Below are 19,901 nucleotides of genomic sequence, written 5' to 3' on the forward strand. Positions count from 1 at the left end.
TTTTGGAGGGCTTTGTTTCTAATCAAGTTAGAATAAGTTCAATTTGTTCACTGAATAGTTGGACTCACAATCACAGGTTCTCGGAACAAATGGTCTCTAAAACTACACATGAGCAATATGTTATATTCTTCCCAATTCTTGCAGTTAAGCCTTATTTTCCTTTTACATATTTTTTATGGCTGTGATTGCACAGATTTGCAGTTGTCAAGGCAGAATGGATCCTCAGAACATATCCCTCGTCAAAGCAACGCTTCTTGCTCATCAAAGTGGGGTCCGGTGGTTGTTCTCATTTTATCATAATTGTTTGCTGCTATTAAATATTTGCCTTTGCTTGCTTACAATTTGATAATTAACTTGATATATTTTCCAAGGACGTTGCGCATGTAGAGCCTCCTCTTTTTGGGTACACTGCTTATATATACTTGGAAAATCATACAGATAGATGGTATACCTAATAAGTATAGGCTAGCCAGTGACCAATGAATTTTCTTTTCACCTTTCCCTTTTGTTAGTTTTCTTTTCAATGATTTTAGGCTGAAATTAGAAGCAAGTAACTAAGCCAAAGTAATAGTTTTAATGACAACATATAATAAGCCCACTACGAACATGATGTCATTTACCTTGATATAACTAATAATTTTTCCTGTATAGAAAATATTCACTGTCTATAACTTGGTATATGCTACCCCCCATTCAATGATTGTAAGTCTTTCAAAGGAAAATTATCTGAATTTTTAAATTCAGAATCTCTATATCGATGTATCAACTAAGTTAGCTGCTCAATGTGGATTCCACTTAATTGATCATTATTTCAGTTTTTCAGTTTTTTATTTATTTATTTCCGTTGTGGTTTGAGAAAGGGCTATGACAAAATTTAAATTTTTCTTAAATTATGAATATCCATTATAAATAAAAGTTACATTGTATTGAGTGGATTAAATAATTAGTTTTTTTTTATATAATATTACATAAAATTAATTAAAATTAAAATGAGAAATTCCTTTGCATCGATATTTTATTCAATAGAGGACATTATATTACTCAATTAGCATCATAAAAATATATAATATCATTAAAATCATGGAAATGGAACTACAACTATCTTCCTTCATTATACAACTTCAGCTGTTCTTACTGCCTTCCCAATAGCTTCATTGAACTTTATTCCCACCTGTCACAAAGATGCAAAAACTTTAACATATAAAACTTTATTGTAGTCAATTTTAAAGGTATATGGAAACATCAGATACATACCCAAAAGGAATATTGCCAGCCAATTCTTCAACTTTTGCCATTAGTATCGTCATTAACCACGAGCTGCAACTGCTTGGATTTGTCTTCATTCTTTTCTACATCCCATTTCTGTGGTTCTTCCATGACACCCCTTTTTCTGTACTTGCAGTACAAGAGAAGTTGGAGGATGCCTAACGGGGCACCGAGGAAATTAGGAGACTGCAAAAATCCAAGATTGCATTAGGACTTTAGAAGGGTTTTAATGGGCTGATTTGCCAAAATTTGAGTACAAACCGCGATAAAGAGATCATGGCTGAGTAGTCCATAAGCTAGCCACAGAGAGCTTGCCAGGAATGAAAAAAATGATAAGTAGAATGGCATGAATTCCACGCTTTTTGTTTGTATTACTTGCTTCTGCAATTATATATAAAGTTGACACAACAGAACAAAATAATCAATGATTAGTTTCAACAGGCATGCATGAACATGCATGCTTGAAGTTGCCAAAAACAAAAATTGAAGAAGAGAAAAAGGCTAGATGACTCACCATAACCACTAATGGAGAACCATACATTCCCACGGATACCACCAGACCAACACTTCCTGTGAAAATCTTGCGACTATGGTGATCGTGGAATGCAAAAGACGAGACAGCTGCAACTATAGAGAATAATAGGAGTACTGGAAGCAACGTAACACCAACTTTTATCTGCACATTCATAGATTTTTAATGTAAAAGGTAGATGTTAGAGTTTGAATCTTATACTTGTTACGCTTCAAGGTAGATTTTATGTCCATGGCAAAAAAAGCAAGAATGTAAATAACATGTTTCTCATAGTTGGCAAATATTAAAAGTTTTGCTCACCTTTCGTCTAGTTTCAGCGAAACGAAAATATATGATAATGAAAGAAATCTCAAGAAGGATGCCTAGACCATTGATAGTGACGAGAGGGAAATTTTCCCATTTGTAGCTCACCACAGGCAATCCATACCAAGTGTAAAGGAGACAGTTCAACAGCGTAATGATGTAAGGAATGCATGAAAACTCCTCGGTGCTTCTCTTTCTTACCACCCTCGTGAAAGTTAATCTGAAAAAACCATATATAATAAAAACACAGATCTATAGTAAATTCTGTTTACTAATGTTAGGAAAAAAGAAAAATCACTTGGAGTATATGTCTGCTGTATCTTGAATATTACGTACATGGGTGCAGTGTAAAGTAACAAAGAAGCTGCATTGCCTGCAAAAGAATAGCAGAGATGTTGTAAAAGGATAATTAGTTATGTGCATGTTCATAATTCGGAAAAATTATTTAATGAAAACGTTGCCTATACAACTATTAATTATCGGTATTCATACTAAGATATAAAACTAATCAAGCAGGCAAACGTAAAGAGAAGACTACCCAGAACTCCAATTGCCAAACGCAGCCGATCTCCCATGTTTTTTAACTAAGAAATAGAGAAAAGGGTACCAACAACAGAAGAAAGGATCGAAAAACTCACTAGACAAGTATGTTCTGTGGTCTATCATATCAAGGGAATATATATACCAAAGGACGTGGATAAAAAGAGAATAATAAAAAAACAATTGAAAGAAGAAGAGAAAGTGCTGTCTACGTCCTTAACATGTGGACTCCTTTATAAAACTTGTGGATGCAAACGTCTAGCTCTTCAATATTGGAGGCTTTTTTTTTTTTTTTGGCTTTGATTGTTTTATTGCTCTTATGTGAAATTTGATATGCAAAACCATGCCTGGTTTATACAATAAGATTAGAAGAACAGCACAAAAGGATGTTCTTTACGGCTGTGTTCTATTATTATTGTGAGTGGATGATGCCACATCAATTCCACTTTCCACTTGAATACAAATAAATTTCTTAGGGCAATTCACTTTTCTTTTCCTCAAAGATCTCTTGATATTATTAATATAATTAATTAGTAATATAATATTACAGTGTGTTTGATCTAATGCAGTATTATAAGAACTGTACGCATGCATGCCCCTGGTTTTAGTTTATGATTTCTGGATTGCTGTGGATCGTTCCTGCTAGCTGGGATGTCTGTGATTCCAACCCTAATTCATGATTTACATGTTAAGGAATGAATTACTTATCAATTAATTTAACTATATATTAGTCTGAACAACATTTAAAAAATATGAAGCAGCTAGGTTTTGGTGGAGGTTGTCTTGCTTACTGTTAGAAAAGAATTAAATTACTGATCAGAGCAACATGTCCTAGAAGAACAAGTGCTGGTGGCATCTGTTCTTGTTAGTAAAATCAATTGACAAGAACAACTAATTTCCAAACATATATGCAGATAGCTTCTAATGTAATTGGATAGAATATTAGAAAAAGGATTTTATTCCAATTCTCACATTAAATCTGAATGGTTCTTAGAACATGGAAGAATTTTTTTGCCTGGAATAAAAAACTATATATATTCTTAATGAATTTTTTTTTTAGAGTTGAAGTGAGAGATCATTATAATAATAAGTTTTTGTGGCTCTTGCTTTTTTGACATCCTGTATATTGAAGGAAATAAATAGGAGAAAAAGCAGATTTCATTGGTGTTTAATTAATTTCACAGTCAACTTCTGCATTATATATATATTCTAAAAAGTATTTAAAATTAAAAAAAATAATAATAAATTAGTGATAAAGAGACCATTTGCTATGATAGTGATCTCACCAACTTCCTTTTGGCTGTATTGTCTTCCATATGTGATAAAGACCATTTTTCAATGCACAGTCACTGATCCTATTAACACAATGAGTTAATGATATTAAGCAAGAAATTGAGAATAATAAAAAAGAAAGGAAAGAAAGAAAGGAAAGAATTAAGAAATGAAATTGAAAATACTAAATAAGAAAGGAATGAAATGAGAAATTAAATAAAGAATGAGTTATATGAATTAAAATCCTTCTTAACGGAATATATGCAGATTTCTGTGATGTAACTAATAGATTTTAGCGTATCAAAATTAAGTTAGATTTTAAATAAATTATTTTATTAAATATTTATCCTTGTAATTTAATTAAATTTTATAATTATTTTTTTTAAATATTTATTTAATTTTGGATGAATATTTATTGATACAATTTATAGGTACATATTGAATATATAAAAAAATTTAATAATTTATTTTTTAAAAATCTACTAATTTTATTGATGAAATAAATCATAGATAAAATATTTTAATCATGGTATTTTTTTATAATTAATATTTTATGAACGATGAATTATTATCGCTAATATTATATTTAACAAAGACGATATAAATCATTATCAATCTCATTTTAAAAAAATATAAATTATTATCAATAAAATATTTATCAATAATTAAATTAATATATTACAATATATTATTGACGGTCAGAATCATTCATAAAATTAAAATTTTTTTAAAAATATACTAATGACGCATTGCATCAATAATAGCATTGCTATTTGGTTAAATGCCGACTCATAAAAAATAAGAAATTACTGATTAATTAATAAATAATTAGTGATAAAATAAATTTTCAATAAATTTATTAACGATAAAATATTATATTATTGGTAAAACATTGCTATTTCATTGTACGTAAAATTTATTTTAATAATATTATTGACAATAAAAAAATTAATGATAAACAAAATTATCAATAATATTTTATTTACTATAATTTTTTTTTTATATAAAATTAGCCACGAATACAATATCAACTGCCTATGTTTCATGGTTAATTTATCCATAATTTTATTTACTGATAAAATTTGATTTTTTATGATAAAAAATTTCGTTAATATATTTTTATTTTTAATAATATTATTATTTTTAAATAAAATAAATATATATGTAACGATCCGAAAACCAGACCGCTACCGGCGCTAGAATTCAGATCGACTTAAGGTCGTCGGAACTCGTAGCAAGCCTAACATACATCTTGTACATCTGATAAAATCTCATACATGATCATACATTTTCATAAAAATTTTAAACTTTTCATATACCAAACTTGATCTGTGCATGTATCATAACTGTATACATAAAACCCCTTACTGGAGCCCTCATCAAATGCTCCGGTTGGGTCAACATCTCATGCCATCCTTGCATGTTTTTATGTGATGTTTTCAGATGTTTTAGGGGGTTTTTGGGAAGTAGTTTAGAGTTATGTTCAAGTATGTTTGGTTCCCTCATTTGAGTCCACCTGTGTAGGTTCGGACCCGAGGAACCGAGGACCCAGCAGTGAGTTCAGCTGCTTCGGTGTTGTCAGAGTCAGCCAGAGGTGAGTGGAACTAAAACTAATCTTTTAAATTAAATGCTTTATCATGTTTCATGCATCATGATTATGCAATAGGATGATTGCATTAGTTTTCACGAATATGCCGCATTGCATAAATTGTTGTTGTTGTGGGTGAATGTCGGATGACCCAGTTAGTCCATGACAGGAAGACCAGGCCCCATGCTACAGGCCTGGCACAGAGTAAGAAAGACCAGGCCCCAGTCTACAGGCCTGGCACAGAGTAAGTAAAGACCAGGATCCCATCCTATGGTCTAGCACGGTTATGGGACTTGAAGACCAGGAGCCCAGAGGAGGTGTCAAGTCTGGTTCAATATATCTCGTCATTAAAACATTTACATAAAAATCATGTACAACAGAGATTTACAATAAACATTAGAGCCAAACACAATACTAATTCTCATTACATTACTTTACATTACATTACATGTCCACTATAACTCTATTACATGACATAGCCATTACCCTTGCTGACTTCCTGCTATCTCTGACCCTGCAAACCTGGGGGTTAGGGAAAATGGGTGAACTACAAAAGTCCAGTGAGCAGAACATTAAAAACGGTTCATTAAACATATGCTTTCATGAGATGCATCACATCACAAACAATTCACATCACAAACAATTCACATCAATGATGAACTTGTCACCAATTGCCCTCTACATAATCCAATGTGCTCGGCCCACAACGGGAGCTCCTTAGGACTTTCGATTAACATATCATAACATAACATATCCAACTGTGCCAGGGGCGTAGAATGGGTCTCGACTTAGACTTTCTCTTACTCTGTGCCAGGGGCGTAGAATGGGTTTCGACCTGAACTTTCATACTATGTCATATCATATCATATCATATCAAGGGTCAATAGGTCATCCAACATCCATCCACATCAACATCATATTATGCAATCGTCATATTCGTGAATTCTAATGCAATACAACCTATTACATACATGGCATTCATAATGCATAAACATGCTTAAAAATTTAATTGCTTTGAAATAAAAAGAGTTGTGTTCTACTCACCTCTGGCTGATACTCAACTGACTATGGAGCAGCTAACTCACTGCTGATCGCATCGATTCCTCAGGTCTGATCCTACACAGGTGGACTCAAATGAGGGACCAAACATACTCTATAAGGACTCTAAACATCTCCCCAACAACCCCCTAAAACATCATAAAACATGCATAGAAAACAGGCAAAGGAAGGCTGGGTAGGGGACTTTCGGCGGCAGGTTCGGCGGCCGAAAGTCCCTATAGATCCGAAAGTCAGGCACTTTCGGGGGCAAGGTTCGGCGGCCGAAAGCCTTCACAGACCCGAAAGTCACTAACCTTCGGGGGCAGGTTCGGCGGCCGAAACTCCCTCCAGAGCCGAAAGTCCAACTTTTGGGGGCGAGTTTAGGCGGCCAAAACTGCCTCCCCTAGCAGGTTCGGCGGCCGAACCTGGGTTCTCCAGGATAGCAGAACCCGATTCCGCCTCACACATTCAGCCTTTAAAACTTCTCAAAATACACATCCAACTATTCTAAAACATGCATATACACTCAACATACATAAGGGGTACAAAAACTAGCCTAAACCCCGACAAACAACAACAAAACATAACATTTCATACATTTAACAATAAACCAACATAAACCCTAACATTTTACAACTAGCCTAAACATGCATCAAAACCCTCAACCCCTTCTTAAAACTTATTCAAAGCGTGAACAAAGGTATGGATCTACACTTAACTCTTGAAGATTGAGGGTAGACGTGACCCAAACTTGGAGATTAGGAGAAAGGGTCTCCGGAGGTCTCCAAACTTCAAAACTTCGGTTTTGAGCTTAAAAACTTCAAAACTTCGGTTTTGAGCTTAAAAACTTCAAAACAAGATAAAAGCTTGTCACAAAAACTTGTAAGATTTGAAGGAAATCATAAAATCAACCGAAGGAAATCATAAAATCAACCAAAGGAAGGCGAAATCTCACATATGCCCAAAAATAGAGAGAGAAAACTCGCCCATTTTCGGACAAGGGACCTTTTATAGGTGGCTGGCCAGATCACCTTCGGGGCCAAAGGTGCTCCCGCAAGAGAGCCATGTTCGGCAACCGAACATGAGGTTCGGCAGCCGAACATGAGGTTCGGCAGCCGAACTTGGGCTTTTCCTCCATGGTGTTTTCTTTCAAAACTCAATTTTCTTTTTTCATTAAAACCATAAAAGCATTAAAACATTTTATGAAAACCTTATTTTACCCTTCTAGTAGGCTCCGACGTCCGAGAAATTCCAGATTCCAACGGAGATTTCGCCGGAAGGTAGAAATTCCGATACCGGAGTCTAGCCGGGTATTACAATATAAATGAATGAATTTTACTAAAATAAATAAATAAATAAAATTTCATATTTTGGAGATGTCTTAATCCGTGGTTAATGGATTCCAATTAAAAATTTCCCCATAACAAGTTTACAAACTAAATTAACATGGCTAGTTGCAACTATTTTTTTGTTAGTAATAATTAAAAAATAAAATAAATTAAAATATTAAAAAGATTTTAAAAGTATCAAAAAAAGCAAGTAATAATTATCTATAAGATAAATTTTGTAATTAAGTAATATTGATACGAAATTAAAAATACAATAAATAAAAAAATTACACCTCCGAAAAAATTAACAAATAATTACCCATTAATCACATTTTCTAAAAGATAGAATATTTTAATAAACAATAAAAATAGGTCTCACTTCTTCTAAAAATCCCTTTCATGTTAACAAGTATTGTTACGATGCAATGGTAAACTTAGATGGAGAGAAATGTACTTTCTTCCTTTTATGCAATTGTAAATTTAGATGAAGAAAAACATGTTTCATTCCTTTTATTCTTTTCATTTTGTTTGCTAATAACGTTTAATTACTTTTATATTATAGTATCACATGTATCTGTCACGTATGTCCGTACGTACAGGAGTATCATACTCCTCTCATGTCAGACAGCCATTTAATTCCCCTAAAATGCATGCGAATAGGGCTGCGAAGTTCTAAAACCATGGGCTTATTTCGCTTTTTTTGGTTTGGCTTAAACTTAGATTCGACAACTAATATTAATTAATTAATTTGTACAATCTTATTAGTAATATAGGATTTTTTTTTTAACGCAAGAAATTAGACCTCTAGATTGGACACGTGATATGCTGAATCCCAATCCCAGCATAAAAGTCATAGTGCAAGCTACAATTAGAACAATTAAACTTAGGCCTATAATTTAGGATTTTAATAAAAAAATTATAAAATAAACGTTATCCATATCACATTATCTCCTGAAAATAAAATATTTCTGAATGATAATTCTGTAAGGCTTAATCTTTATTAACATAACTTGAATCTATTTATACAGAGTATACACGTGAGTGTTGTTATCTATTCTACCAGAATTACAAGTTTAAATATAACAATATCTATCTGTACAGCTATCAATATTAACAACCAACCCTTATCTCTAATATGCCCCCACAAGTTAATCTATCCTGGTGAAGAGATAGTTAACTTGTCCCGCAGCTGTAGAAAACGTCCTTTAGAAAGTGGTTTTGTTAAAATGTCGGCTATTTGATCTTTAGTGGAAAGATAACAAACAGTCAGTTTCTTTTGAGCAACTTGATCCCGAACAAAATGAACGTCAATTTGAACATGCTTCATTCGACTATGATAAACAGGATTAACAGTTAAATTAGTTGCACCCAAATTATCACACCATAATAAGGGAATCGGAACTGTAATTCCAAGCTCTGCCATCATGTTTTGAATCCAAATGACCTCAGAAGTAGTATTGGCAAGTGCCCTATATTCTGCTTCCGTCGAAGAACGAGAGACACTTTTTTGCTTGCGAGAACTCCACGAAACAAGATTACATCCAAGATAAATGGCATAACCCGTTGTTGACTTTCTATCATCAACCGATCCTGCCCAATCGGCATCACTGTAAGCATTTAACTTAGTTAAAGAGGTTGGAGAAATTGTTATTCCAAAACCAGCAGTACCTTGCAAATATCGTAAGATCCGCTTAACTTCCTGCCAATGCGAGACCATTGGAGAATGCATATATTGAGCAAGCTTATTAACGGAGTAACCAATTTCAGGACGGGTGAAAGATAGATACTGAAGGCGGCCTAGCGTACTTCTGTAGAGTGTTGTATCAGAGAAAGCCGTGGTCAATTCAGTGGACTTAGAATGAGTGACAGCAGCTGGAGTGGAGACAGCCTTAGAGCTGGTCATTTGTACTCTATGAAGTAGATCAGTAATATACTTTGTTTGAGACAAAAACAAAGAATTACCCTTCCATGTGGCCTGCACTCCCAAAAAATAATTCAATTGGCCCAAATTTTTTAACAAAAAACGATCACCCAATTTGCCTTCAACATCGGAGGCCAGTTTTAAATCATTTCCCGTCAATAACAAATCGTCAACATAAGTTAAACAATATAAAACAGAAGCACCACTTCGAAGAACAAAAAGAGAATGATCCAAGTGAGATTGAACAAAACCACAACTGATCAAAGCCTCTTTTAAGCAATTATTCCACTGCCTTGGAGCTTGCTTTAAGCCATACAACGAGCGATGTAACTTACACACATAATTCGGCTTAGAAGAATCAACAAACCCAGGAGGTTGAACCATATACACATCTTCATCCAATGTGCCATGGAGAAAAGCATTCGAGACATCATACTGTGTAACTGTCCATTTATTAGTAACAGCAATCCCAAGAACTAAACGAATAGTTGTAGGTTTTACAACCGGAGAGAATGTTTCTAAATAATCAACACCCGGTCGTTGATGAAACCCTTTAGCTACTAACCGTGCCTTGTAGCGAGCAATAGAGCCATCAGCATTCTCCTTTACCCGAAAAACCCATTTGCAACCAACAAGATTAGCATCCTTTGGTGGCACAACTAAGTCCCAAGTGCCAAGCTTAATGAGAGAATTTAACTCATCATCCATGGCCGCACGCCATTCTTTAAATTTCTTAGCTTCAGAGACACTACCTGGCTGCCTTGGAGGTGTAATGGCTGCTAAGAGTTTTGGTCTTGAATTCCCGGTTTTTGACCTGGTCTGCATTGGATGAACATTACTAACAGCAGTGGAGGATGAAACAGGAAGTGTCACCGACGGCACGAAACGGTCAGAAGCATCTGCTGGCAAAACAGTCGAACCAGCTTCCTGCAACTCTCCTCTTGGAGCCACGAAATCAACTAACTCGAGAGAAGCAGAAGTATTAGTTGGTGTCACTGGTTGGAAAGAAGGAAAACCAAGAGAAGGATCCTGCAAACTCGCATTAGTTATTGGTGGAAAAATTCGGCATGTTTTATTAAGTGGCGCCGGTGGAGGACCTAAAATCCCAGACTCCATATTTTGAACGAATCGTGATAAACCAGGTGCTGCAACCTGCTGCTTTGGAAAATAATAATTTAACTCATCAAAAACAACATCACGCGAAATATAGAGCCGATTTCTAACAACATCCAAACATTTGTATCCTTTGTGTATAGTGCTATAGCCGACAAACAAGCACATAACAGACCGATTGTCCAGTTTATTTTTATTGTAGGGTCTAGTAAAAGGATAACAAATACAACCAAAAGTCCTCAAAGCATGTAAATTTGGTTGTTTTCCAAACAACCGAGCAAATGGTGACATGTGAGGCAACAAAGGTGTGACAAGTCTATTAATCGCATATACAGCAGTCTCAAAAGCATAATCCCAAAATTGAAGAGGAACAGAAGCATGATTAAGTAAAGCAAGACCTGTCTCAACCACATGACGATGTTTACGCTCAACACACCCATTTTGTTGTGGAGTATGAGGACAAGACACTCTCAACGAAATACCATTGTCAGACAGAAAAGGAACCAACGACCTAAACTCACCACCCCAATCACATTGAAAAATTTTAATCTTTGAATCAAAAAATTTCTCAACAAAAGCTTTAAACTTAACGAAGGTCGCATAAACATCGGACTTGTGTTGTAAACAATAAATCCAGGAATATTTACTAAAATGATCGTAGAATAGAACATAATACCGATTACCATTAGAAGAAACAACTGGAGCAGGTCCCCACACATCAGAACATATTAACTCAAGAGGAGCTGAAGCGACATAATTAGAAGAAGAATAAGGTAACCGATGAGATTTAGAAACGCAACAAGCTGAACACAAAGAATTTTTATTAACGGAACAAGCAATATTATTTGATTTCAAAGTAGAAATAACAGCTTTATCATGGGCATGACCCAATCTAGAATGCCAACAACGGAAAGAAACATGATGAGCAGAAAGTAAAGAACTCTTGACAGGGAAGAACTTGTATAAACCACGATCAACTGAGCCTTTGTGAAGAACTCGCCTCGTGCGGATATCCTTAACAAGAAAATAATCAGGAAATAATTCGAGTGAGACACAATTATCACGTGCAAAGGAATTCGCAGAGAGTAAACTAAACGGTGATTGAGACGAATATAAAATATTGTTCAAGCGAAACCTAGAATTGTCACACAAAACAGTGTTGCCAACATGTGAAATAGGAATAGAATTACCATTGCTCACCATAACCTCATCAGGACCAGTGTACTCGGCGTCAATCGATAAGTTAGTCAGTGCTCCTGTAAGATGATGTGTAGCACCAGAATCAACAATCCATGGCTGAGCCGCCTGTGAGCTTGGTGCAACATGATGAGCTTGAGGCGTCTTTCGCGGACTGGGACATTGACGAGACATATGGCCAGTACCGTTACAATTGTAACAAATAACAGACCCAGCAGATGTGGAGTTCTTCGAAAAAGAATCAGATTGACGGAAATCAGACATGCGACCACTACCCGAAGATCGACCACCACCATAATAGCGTCCACCTCCACCACGCCCAGACCGGCCACCTCTGCCACGATTTCCAGACTGTTGACGATATCCAGAAGTATCTCGACTGCTATAGAGAGCAGTAGCAGGAGACATGTGAACAGTAGCATCAAACTTTTGAAGTTGTTGTTCTTCAGAAAGCAATAGTCCCCGAAGCTCATTGAATGAAACAGGTTGCAGCCGAGCTTCAATCGATCTAGTAAAAGGGCGATTATCTTGTCCGAGCCCATCAAGAATAGCACCAACAAAGTCCTCATCTGCCATAGTTCCTTGAAGAGCACGAAGCTGATTCAACAATGTTCGAGCACGAAGCAAATAAGCCTCAATAGATTCAGTATTATTGCGCTGTAAGTGATGAATCGCACTCTTCAGATGTCGAGTTTGAGTTCGACAACCAGCAGCAAAAGATGCTTCTAAACACGTCCAAGCTTCCAACGCAGATGAAACTCCAACAACATCTGCCAACATAGATTCTGATAAAGAAGAATTAATCCAACCCAACACAATTTGATCTTCAAAATACCACGTAGTAAACTCTGGATTGGACTGACCATTGAGAGTAGAAGGTGGCGGCGTAAAATTCTTATCAATATGGTTCTCCAAATTATAACCCCTCAAAATCGGCAACATCTGAGTCTTCCACAAAATATAATTGGTGGAATTTAGTTTAACAGAGAGTTGATTACTAACATTAGGGACAGAAGACAAAGAAGCAAGAATCGAAGAAGAAGAAGAAGACGAAGAAGCAGAAGGGAATTTGACAGGACTCTGATCTTTTGGCGATGTATCACCCATGGTTGCTAAACCTAATTAAGGCTCTGATACCATGATAATTCTGTAAGGCTTAATCTTTATTAACATAACTTGAATCTATTTATACAGAGTATACACGTGAGTGTTGTTATCTATTCTACCAGAATTACAAGTTTAAATATAACAATATCTATATGTACAGCTATCAATATTAACAACCAACCCTTATCTCTAATACTGAATGTTTTAGAATACACTACCATAATTATTTAAATAATTTAGATTTTTATTTATTTTATAAAAAATATTTTTTATATATTTTTTAGTATGTAATATTAAAAAAATAAAAATATTTTTCTGATTAAAAAAAATAAATTATTTTTCACATTTTGAAATCATTATGTCTGTGCATGAATGTAGATGACCCTTAGTGTACTTAAAAGGACAACGCCATGGTTCAATTTCAAGGTTTAGCTCTGCTCGTATTTGCTGATTAAAATTTAAATTTCAAATTATATATATATATAAACTGTTTGTAAAATAAAAAATAAAAATTAACTTATGATCTCTTTCAGTCCAATAAAATGGGAAAACAATTCAGCTATTTAATACCAAACACATGTTTCCCATTCCCACAAACTCTCTCCTGAGCTTTCGGAGATCTTCATTTTTCTCTCATTTTTTGTTTTCTATTCACTGTCTGTGTTCGGGAACTATGGACCGATGCCACCGGGAACAAGCACAAGTTACCATTTTTTAATCTGAAGGTTAGCTTTTCCTTCCCATTCTTTCCCCACTTCGTCATTTAAAGTTTTATTAGCTTTCTAATCTTTTATGCTTGATTCATATAGGCTCCTTTCTTCTAGTGTCTATATCCATTTCTCTTTTATTTTTTTCATTTTTAGTGCAGAGGTTAGCAGTGTTGAATGGAAGTTCATAAACATTGAGTAAACAAGAGGTAGATCTCATCTACAGAACGCATAGGCTCGTTGGAGAGAGGCAGTGAGCTAATACCATCTCTCCTTCCCTTTGGGGCAAAAAAAAAAAAAAATCAAACTTATGTATTAGAACCATTGGCCTAATAGAGCCATTTCTGCTTTCTATGAATGCGATTATAAGACAATGAGAAAACAGTATAGTTTGTTTTCCTTGTTCTTAATTCAAAATTCCACAGAATGGAATTGCATTGTTCATCTTTTATTAGCTTTTCAAATACGCTTTTCTTTTCAGGTTGGATTTGATTGCTGCACGGATTCCAGTCCGAAAAGCAGAGGAAATTGAGAGATTTTGGATAATGAGACACCATGAAGCATTTGCAGACAAAAGTAAAACTGCAAGTAATTGAAAGAATTCCAAGTCCTTCAGCCACCAACTTGTTACAATGGCATGCTATTCAATCAAGTGTTTTCTTATATATTGATTGCTTTGAGGAAGAGTTCCAGAAGTTACCTTCTCTTGCTTATTTTTTTCAAAAAATTTTCCACTCATAGCCTATTATAACAAGAAATAAAGAAAATTCCCTGCTGTTGGCGAAGGTTAATTGATGTTCCAGGGAAAGTTTCTTACAGTATAAATGTGCTCCAAGTATTGTTTTCAGGAAAAATAGCTTAAGCCGTTCAACTGCAATTAATGAATCTTAACATCATATTGTAGGAGGGCTGCTATAATAAGATAAAGTGAAAGTTATGCTGATAAAATCATCAATCATGCAGACGTCAAGAGAATGCAAAGCATGCCATTTCAGAAGTTCAATAATAGATACAATGAGTGAAAGAGATCATCAGATTATAAAGGAGAGACATTATTACAAGCATGTGTGGTGATTTGAAATCTCCAAGTTCTGTGTAAGTATATTACATTGTATTAGATTTCTCTAATTTCGTATAGTTAAAAATGACTATGATCCATGTCATCAGTATACAGCAACTGGTGATGAGTAATCATACAAGGGGAAGAAAGTAATGGACGCAAACCTTATGAAGTTGATCAATTCAGACAACATATCGGCGAAGATAATCCAATCTAGCTGGGTGCTTGAGTTTCATGAGCGCCTTAACTTCATATTTTCTAACCATTTCTCTTGATATGTTCAAGTTACCAGCAATCTCTCCTAATGTTCTGTCACCTTTACCATCTAGCCCATATCTCTGCCTGATCACTAGGCTCTCCTTTGGTTTCAGAGAATCAAGCTGGAAAGGAATTTCAGAAATGAATAAAAATACTATTGATGGTAGAACGATAATAATCAATTGAAAATTGGATCCAAAGGGAGATATAAAACAATCAGGTTTGTTTTCCTCCAGCAGGGAAATAAAAGAAATATAGAAGCATTTTAAATAAGATTTATTCTCCAGAGGGAAATAAGGCCTGCCCCCTCTATTTGGATACTTAATTGTGGAGGGGAAATGAAGAGAAATTAAAGAGTAGAAATGAAGAGAAAAGAATAGAATAGAAATTTAATTTACTTTCCTTTGTTTGAATAAATTCTTAAAATAGGAAAGAAATGCAATTTCTCTCTTATATAAAAGTATGCTCAATGATTATTATACCCTTACAAATTAAAAAAGAAAAGTTTTAGAAGGATGAGGGTATTTAAGTATTTTAAATCTGGGTTAAAAAAGAGGAGTTCAGGAATATCAATTCCCGTCCTTTCACTCCATTTCCTTTCTTTTCTCTCTTCTATTTAATATCCAAACAAGAGAATTTTAGAAAATTAAATTTCTTTTCTTTTTCTCTTCTCTCCATTTCCCTCCATCCAAACAAGGTAAGTTCTCAAATTCTCAGTCTGGTGCACAGCATCAGCAATTGCCTTATGCTTATGCTTTTGGTTGAATATGATTTAAACAACTACAAGCTATTAAATTGAGGAATCAACATAGTATCAAATCCAAGGTTTGGAGAGGATGAATTAGTTACCACATCATCCAGAGCAAGCCTCAGAAGAGCTAGTTGCCTCCGTTTATCACCTCCATCAACGTCAGTAATCCCACTAATGAACTCTTCTTGGGTAATTGCATGTCTTGAATGTAGAGAGAAAACAGGTTTTGAAGCCCTCATTACTTCATGATGCCTCTCAGGGGATATCCCCGCCCTCTCAATAATCTCTTCCACTGTTGGTTGCCTTTGAAGCTTAACCAACAGCTCAAGTTTGGCTTTCTGGATCTCCACTCTTACCTGAAAAAATTGAAATTGAAATTTTAAAAACTAATATATTCCCATTCATAGTCATGCTGCAACCATTGCACAACCAAACCAGACTTAAATATAGAAACTGCTCTTCCTAACTCTATGTGGTTTAGTGTTTTCTGTAGACAGACAACAGCTAATGGAAAGTATGATAGCTCTGTAGAGGAAAAGGGATCACGTAACCTTCTCTAACTACTTTGGGACTGAGGTTTAATTAAATTGAGTTCTACCATATTTAAAGTTCCTCTTTAAACTTTCTCTTTTCAAATACCTTTCCAAATCTTGTAGTTTGCTTTGCAACCCATGTGTCTTTAGATGGGAAACTATTTTAGTAATTTTCCAATCCATTGCCTTGAAATGATAAATTTTCACTTCTAGTACTAAATAGACCTCACCAAGAGCCAGTTCGGAACGGGGACCAAGCCAGTCAAATCCGCCGTTGGGAGAATTGACCAGTTCACAATTCCAAAGCAGCTCAGAACGGCAACTCAAGGATTGGGCTCTGTACCCTCCCCCAAATGAACCATGAATAGAGTCTATACATCCATTTCCCTCTTTGTTTTTATGCTGAGTGTTGGGTGAATGAGTTTGCCAATTTTGGCAATGCAGATCACGTCATGCAGCATTTTGGGACACATGACTACTACTAAACAAAAGCCTAAGATCCTTTGCACTCAAAGGAACAAGTATCCTCCATGTTATTTAGAATGAAACTGTTTTGAACAAGTGGAAAAGAAAAGAAAAAAAAGAAAAAGCTTTGTTACAAAGAGAACATACCGTTTCAAGGCCAAACGAAACACGTGTAAAGCTTGCGAGCGTCATTGATCGTATTATGGCATGTCTAATCCAAAAAAAACTATATGTGGAAAGCCGAAATCTCCTCTCGGGTTCAAAGCGATCAATTGCTGTAATAAGTCCCTTTACCCCTGCTTGACAAAGATCTTGAAATCTTGGGCCATTTGCAAAGTCATGAAAATGTTTCTTGATTACAAAGAGTATGAGCCGGAGATTGTGCTGCAACAAGTTTCAATATCGTAAATAAAAGTTGTTTCCTTCAAAAGTATGAGACATCCTCATGTTTTAGAAGCTCACTAACAATGCATATGACCGAAAGATGAAATTTGAACAAAAACCATAAGAAGCACTAAAAACTTTGATATTTTGTTAAACATGATATCATCTACAATACTGCTGTTCTTCAGTGACTGAATTAAAAGTCATAGTCATTGACGCAAATAAACTGTTACCTTGATTATCTTGTTTCTCGCAGCTTGACCAACTTCCATCTGTTTCCGTACTTGCTCCACATTCATATTTGTTGCCTTAGCTAATTCACATTCTGTTGGTTCTCTTCCCATATTTTCTTGCAAATAGTCTTTCACTTGAAGGAGTGCCTAACATAAAGACATTTGTAACTAAGCAACAGGAAATTTCCAGTTCTTGCCCAAGAAGGCAAATGATCAATATTCAGGATTAAAGATATCAGGAGAAAGTCTATACTCACTTTCATGGGTTGCATTAACTTGAACAACCAGGCATGCTCTGTTGAAGAGAGAACTGGAGGTATCTTCATTTTTTTCCAGTCCATGCTGATGAAATCAGTTGAAACAGAATACTCCCTCACAAGTTCCTCAACCTTTTTAATTCCGTCCCTAGCATCCGTTTTCTTCCTAATTGGAGTTACCATTTCCTCTTCCTTGTTCTTCCTCATTGCAATTCTTGTATCAAGATTCAGTCGTTTAGCTTTCTTTGCAGGGTTCCTAATAACGATTTTACCAGTTCCATTTGCTGCTTTCCTTTTACCTTCACCAATTTTCCTTTTCCTTCGTGGACCTTTCCCAATCAAGCCATTTACATCTACATCAGAAGTATCAGTTACAGGGCTAAGCTTGTATAAGTTTTCAAGCTTGGCGGCAGCTTCATTGTAATCCACTTCCAATGTGGTTGAAGGCACTTGATTGGTAGTTTTTCCTCTTCTCTTCTTCCCTTTGGGTGTCTCTATAGGCAATGGGATTTGCTCACCTTGTGCAATCAAGGCTGCGTTATTGGATTTATCTTCTTTAAATGCCACAATCAATGGTATTTTCACTGTGGATTTGTAATTTGAAAATTTTGTGCTCAATCCTAGTGGTGTGCGAGCAACTGAGCTGGAAGCAGTTACAACTCCCATGCCAAGTTCCCGGTGAGAATTTTAAGCGACTGTGAGGACCTCTCTCACTGCACCGACAGCGACCCGGGAAAAAAAAAAATTAAAAGTAAAAATTAGCAGAAAATCAACATCTCTAACGATACAAAATCAACAAGATAGAAATGAATAGAAAATCAACAAGATTTTGCAATAACCATGTCATACGATACGAAATCACAGGGAAAAACTGAATAGAAAGAAGATCGTACCTATATGAATAGAGCAAAACCTGCACCAAATTTCCCAATTAATGCATTATCTTCATTCTACAGTTCCTGGAACAAACTCAGGAAACAGAAGAACACGGAGAATCTATACATAATTTGAGCTTTAATAGAGGAATCATTAACTTGTAAATTGCCGTGTCCACGGGTAGTTTCTCTAAATAATCGACGGCTAGAACCATGGGTTTATCGTATCGACGGGGGAAGTAATTGACAAGTAAGATAAACAGAGCGACTTTAGAGTGGAGGGGACGACGTGGCGCGATGTGAAGCAGGAACTAGTATCTCTGATGTCTGGCGTGGCCACTTTAGACTGGAAGAGGAGATACTCGGAGGAATTTATGGATTATGATTGAAACACGTGGGAAGCTGTCATTGGAAGGAAGGTGCAATGTGCAGCTTGTGGGGTCCAGTAAATGTGGTGGTCTTGAGTGTCCTTACGTTTCCTAATCGCAACCAGTTTAAATAATTAGATGTAATAAAATTTTCAAAATTATCACGTACACACACACATATATGCTTAATTGCTAAATTAATAATTAATTATCAGTATTATTTTTAAGTAAATTGTTTATTTTGAATGCATTAATTAATATGAAAGGATTAATTTTATTGTTAATGTTAAGATAACAAATAATATAAAATATTTTACTTTAAACTTTATTTAATAACTTAATATTTTAATTAGTTTCAAAAAAATCTTAATATTTTAATTTTTTGAAGCAAATATTTTAATACATTAATTATCATAATATTATTTAAAATTTTATATTAGTATATATTATCTTATTAATCCATTGAAAATATTTATTTTAAGTTACTATAAAACAAAAATGGAGATAGAAATTTTTTATTTTATCCTATATCCCTCTTAATACATAATAAATAAATAAAAAAAGGAGCTTCATCATGCGAAAATTAGTTGATATTTTAGTAAATATTTTTCTTATAATTATGTAAAATATACTTCTGCATATTGCAACAGTCAACCCTTTGATGAAATTCATGTGCTCTTAAAGCATATGCAGGTTTTGCGGCCCCATCTCGTGGCCGCCCCATATTTGGATAATGAGAAAGCAAGGACTTAAAATAACTTTATTTTTCACTATTTTTTGTTTGGATGAGAGAAAATTAGGGGGA

At 34.9% G+C, this 19,901-nt stretch overlaps 2 protein-coding genes across 2 annotated transcripts; both read right to left on the reverse strand.

Annotated features, from left to right (window-relative positions):
- Positions 1 to 990: 990 nt before the first annotated feature.
- On the reverse strand, positions 991 to 2,787 carry LOC110600293 (bidirectional sugar transporter SWEET3). The gene is made up of 7 exons (XM_021737108.2): positions 2,640 to 2,787; positions 2,438 to 2,474; positions 2,099 to 2,321; positions 1,781 to 1,942; positions 1,528 to 1,647; positions 1,255 to 1,452; positions 991 to 1,171 (listed from the first exon to the last, which is right to left on the reverse strand). The coding sequence occupies exons 1-6, from the start codon at positions 2,674 to 2,676 to the stop codon at positions 1,282 to 1,284; spliced, it is 750 nt and encodes a 249-aa protein (XP_021592800.1). The 5' UTR covers positions 2,677 to 2,787; the 3' UTR covers positions 991 to 1,171; positions 1,255 to 1,281.
- Positions 2,788 to 14,927: 12,140 nt separating this feature from the next.
- Positions 14,928 to 18,972, reverse strand: LOC110630851 (RNA polymerase sigma factor sigE, chloroplastic/mitochondrial). The gene is made up of 6 exons (XM_021778463.2): positions 18,747 to 18,972; positions 17,854 to 18,566; positions 17,597 to 17,743; positions 17,127 to 17,363; positions 16,080 to 16,337; positions 14,928 to 15,352 (listed from the first exon to the last, which is right to left on the reverse strand). The coding sequence occupies exons 2-6, from the start codon at positions 18,517 to 18,519 to the stop codon at positions 15,155 to 15,157; spliced, it is 1,506 nt and encodes a 501-aa protein (XP_021634155.1). The 5' UTR covers positions 18,520 to 18,566; positions 18,747 to 18,972; the 3' UTR covers positions 14,928 to 15,154.
- Between the last annotated feature and the right edge of the window lie 929 nt (positions 18,973 to 19,901).

The sequence above is a fragment of the Manihot esculenta genome, chromosome 14 (assembly GCF_001659605.2).
Source record: "Manihot esculenta cultivar AM560-2 chromosome 14, M.esculenta_v8, whole genome shotgun sequence".
Lineage (NCBI taxonomy): Eukaryota > Viridiplantae > Streptophyta > Magnoliopsida > Malpighiales > Euphorbiaceae > Manihot > Manihot esculenta.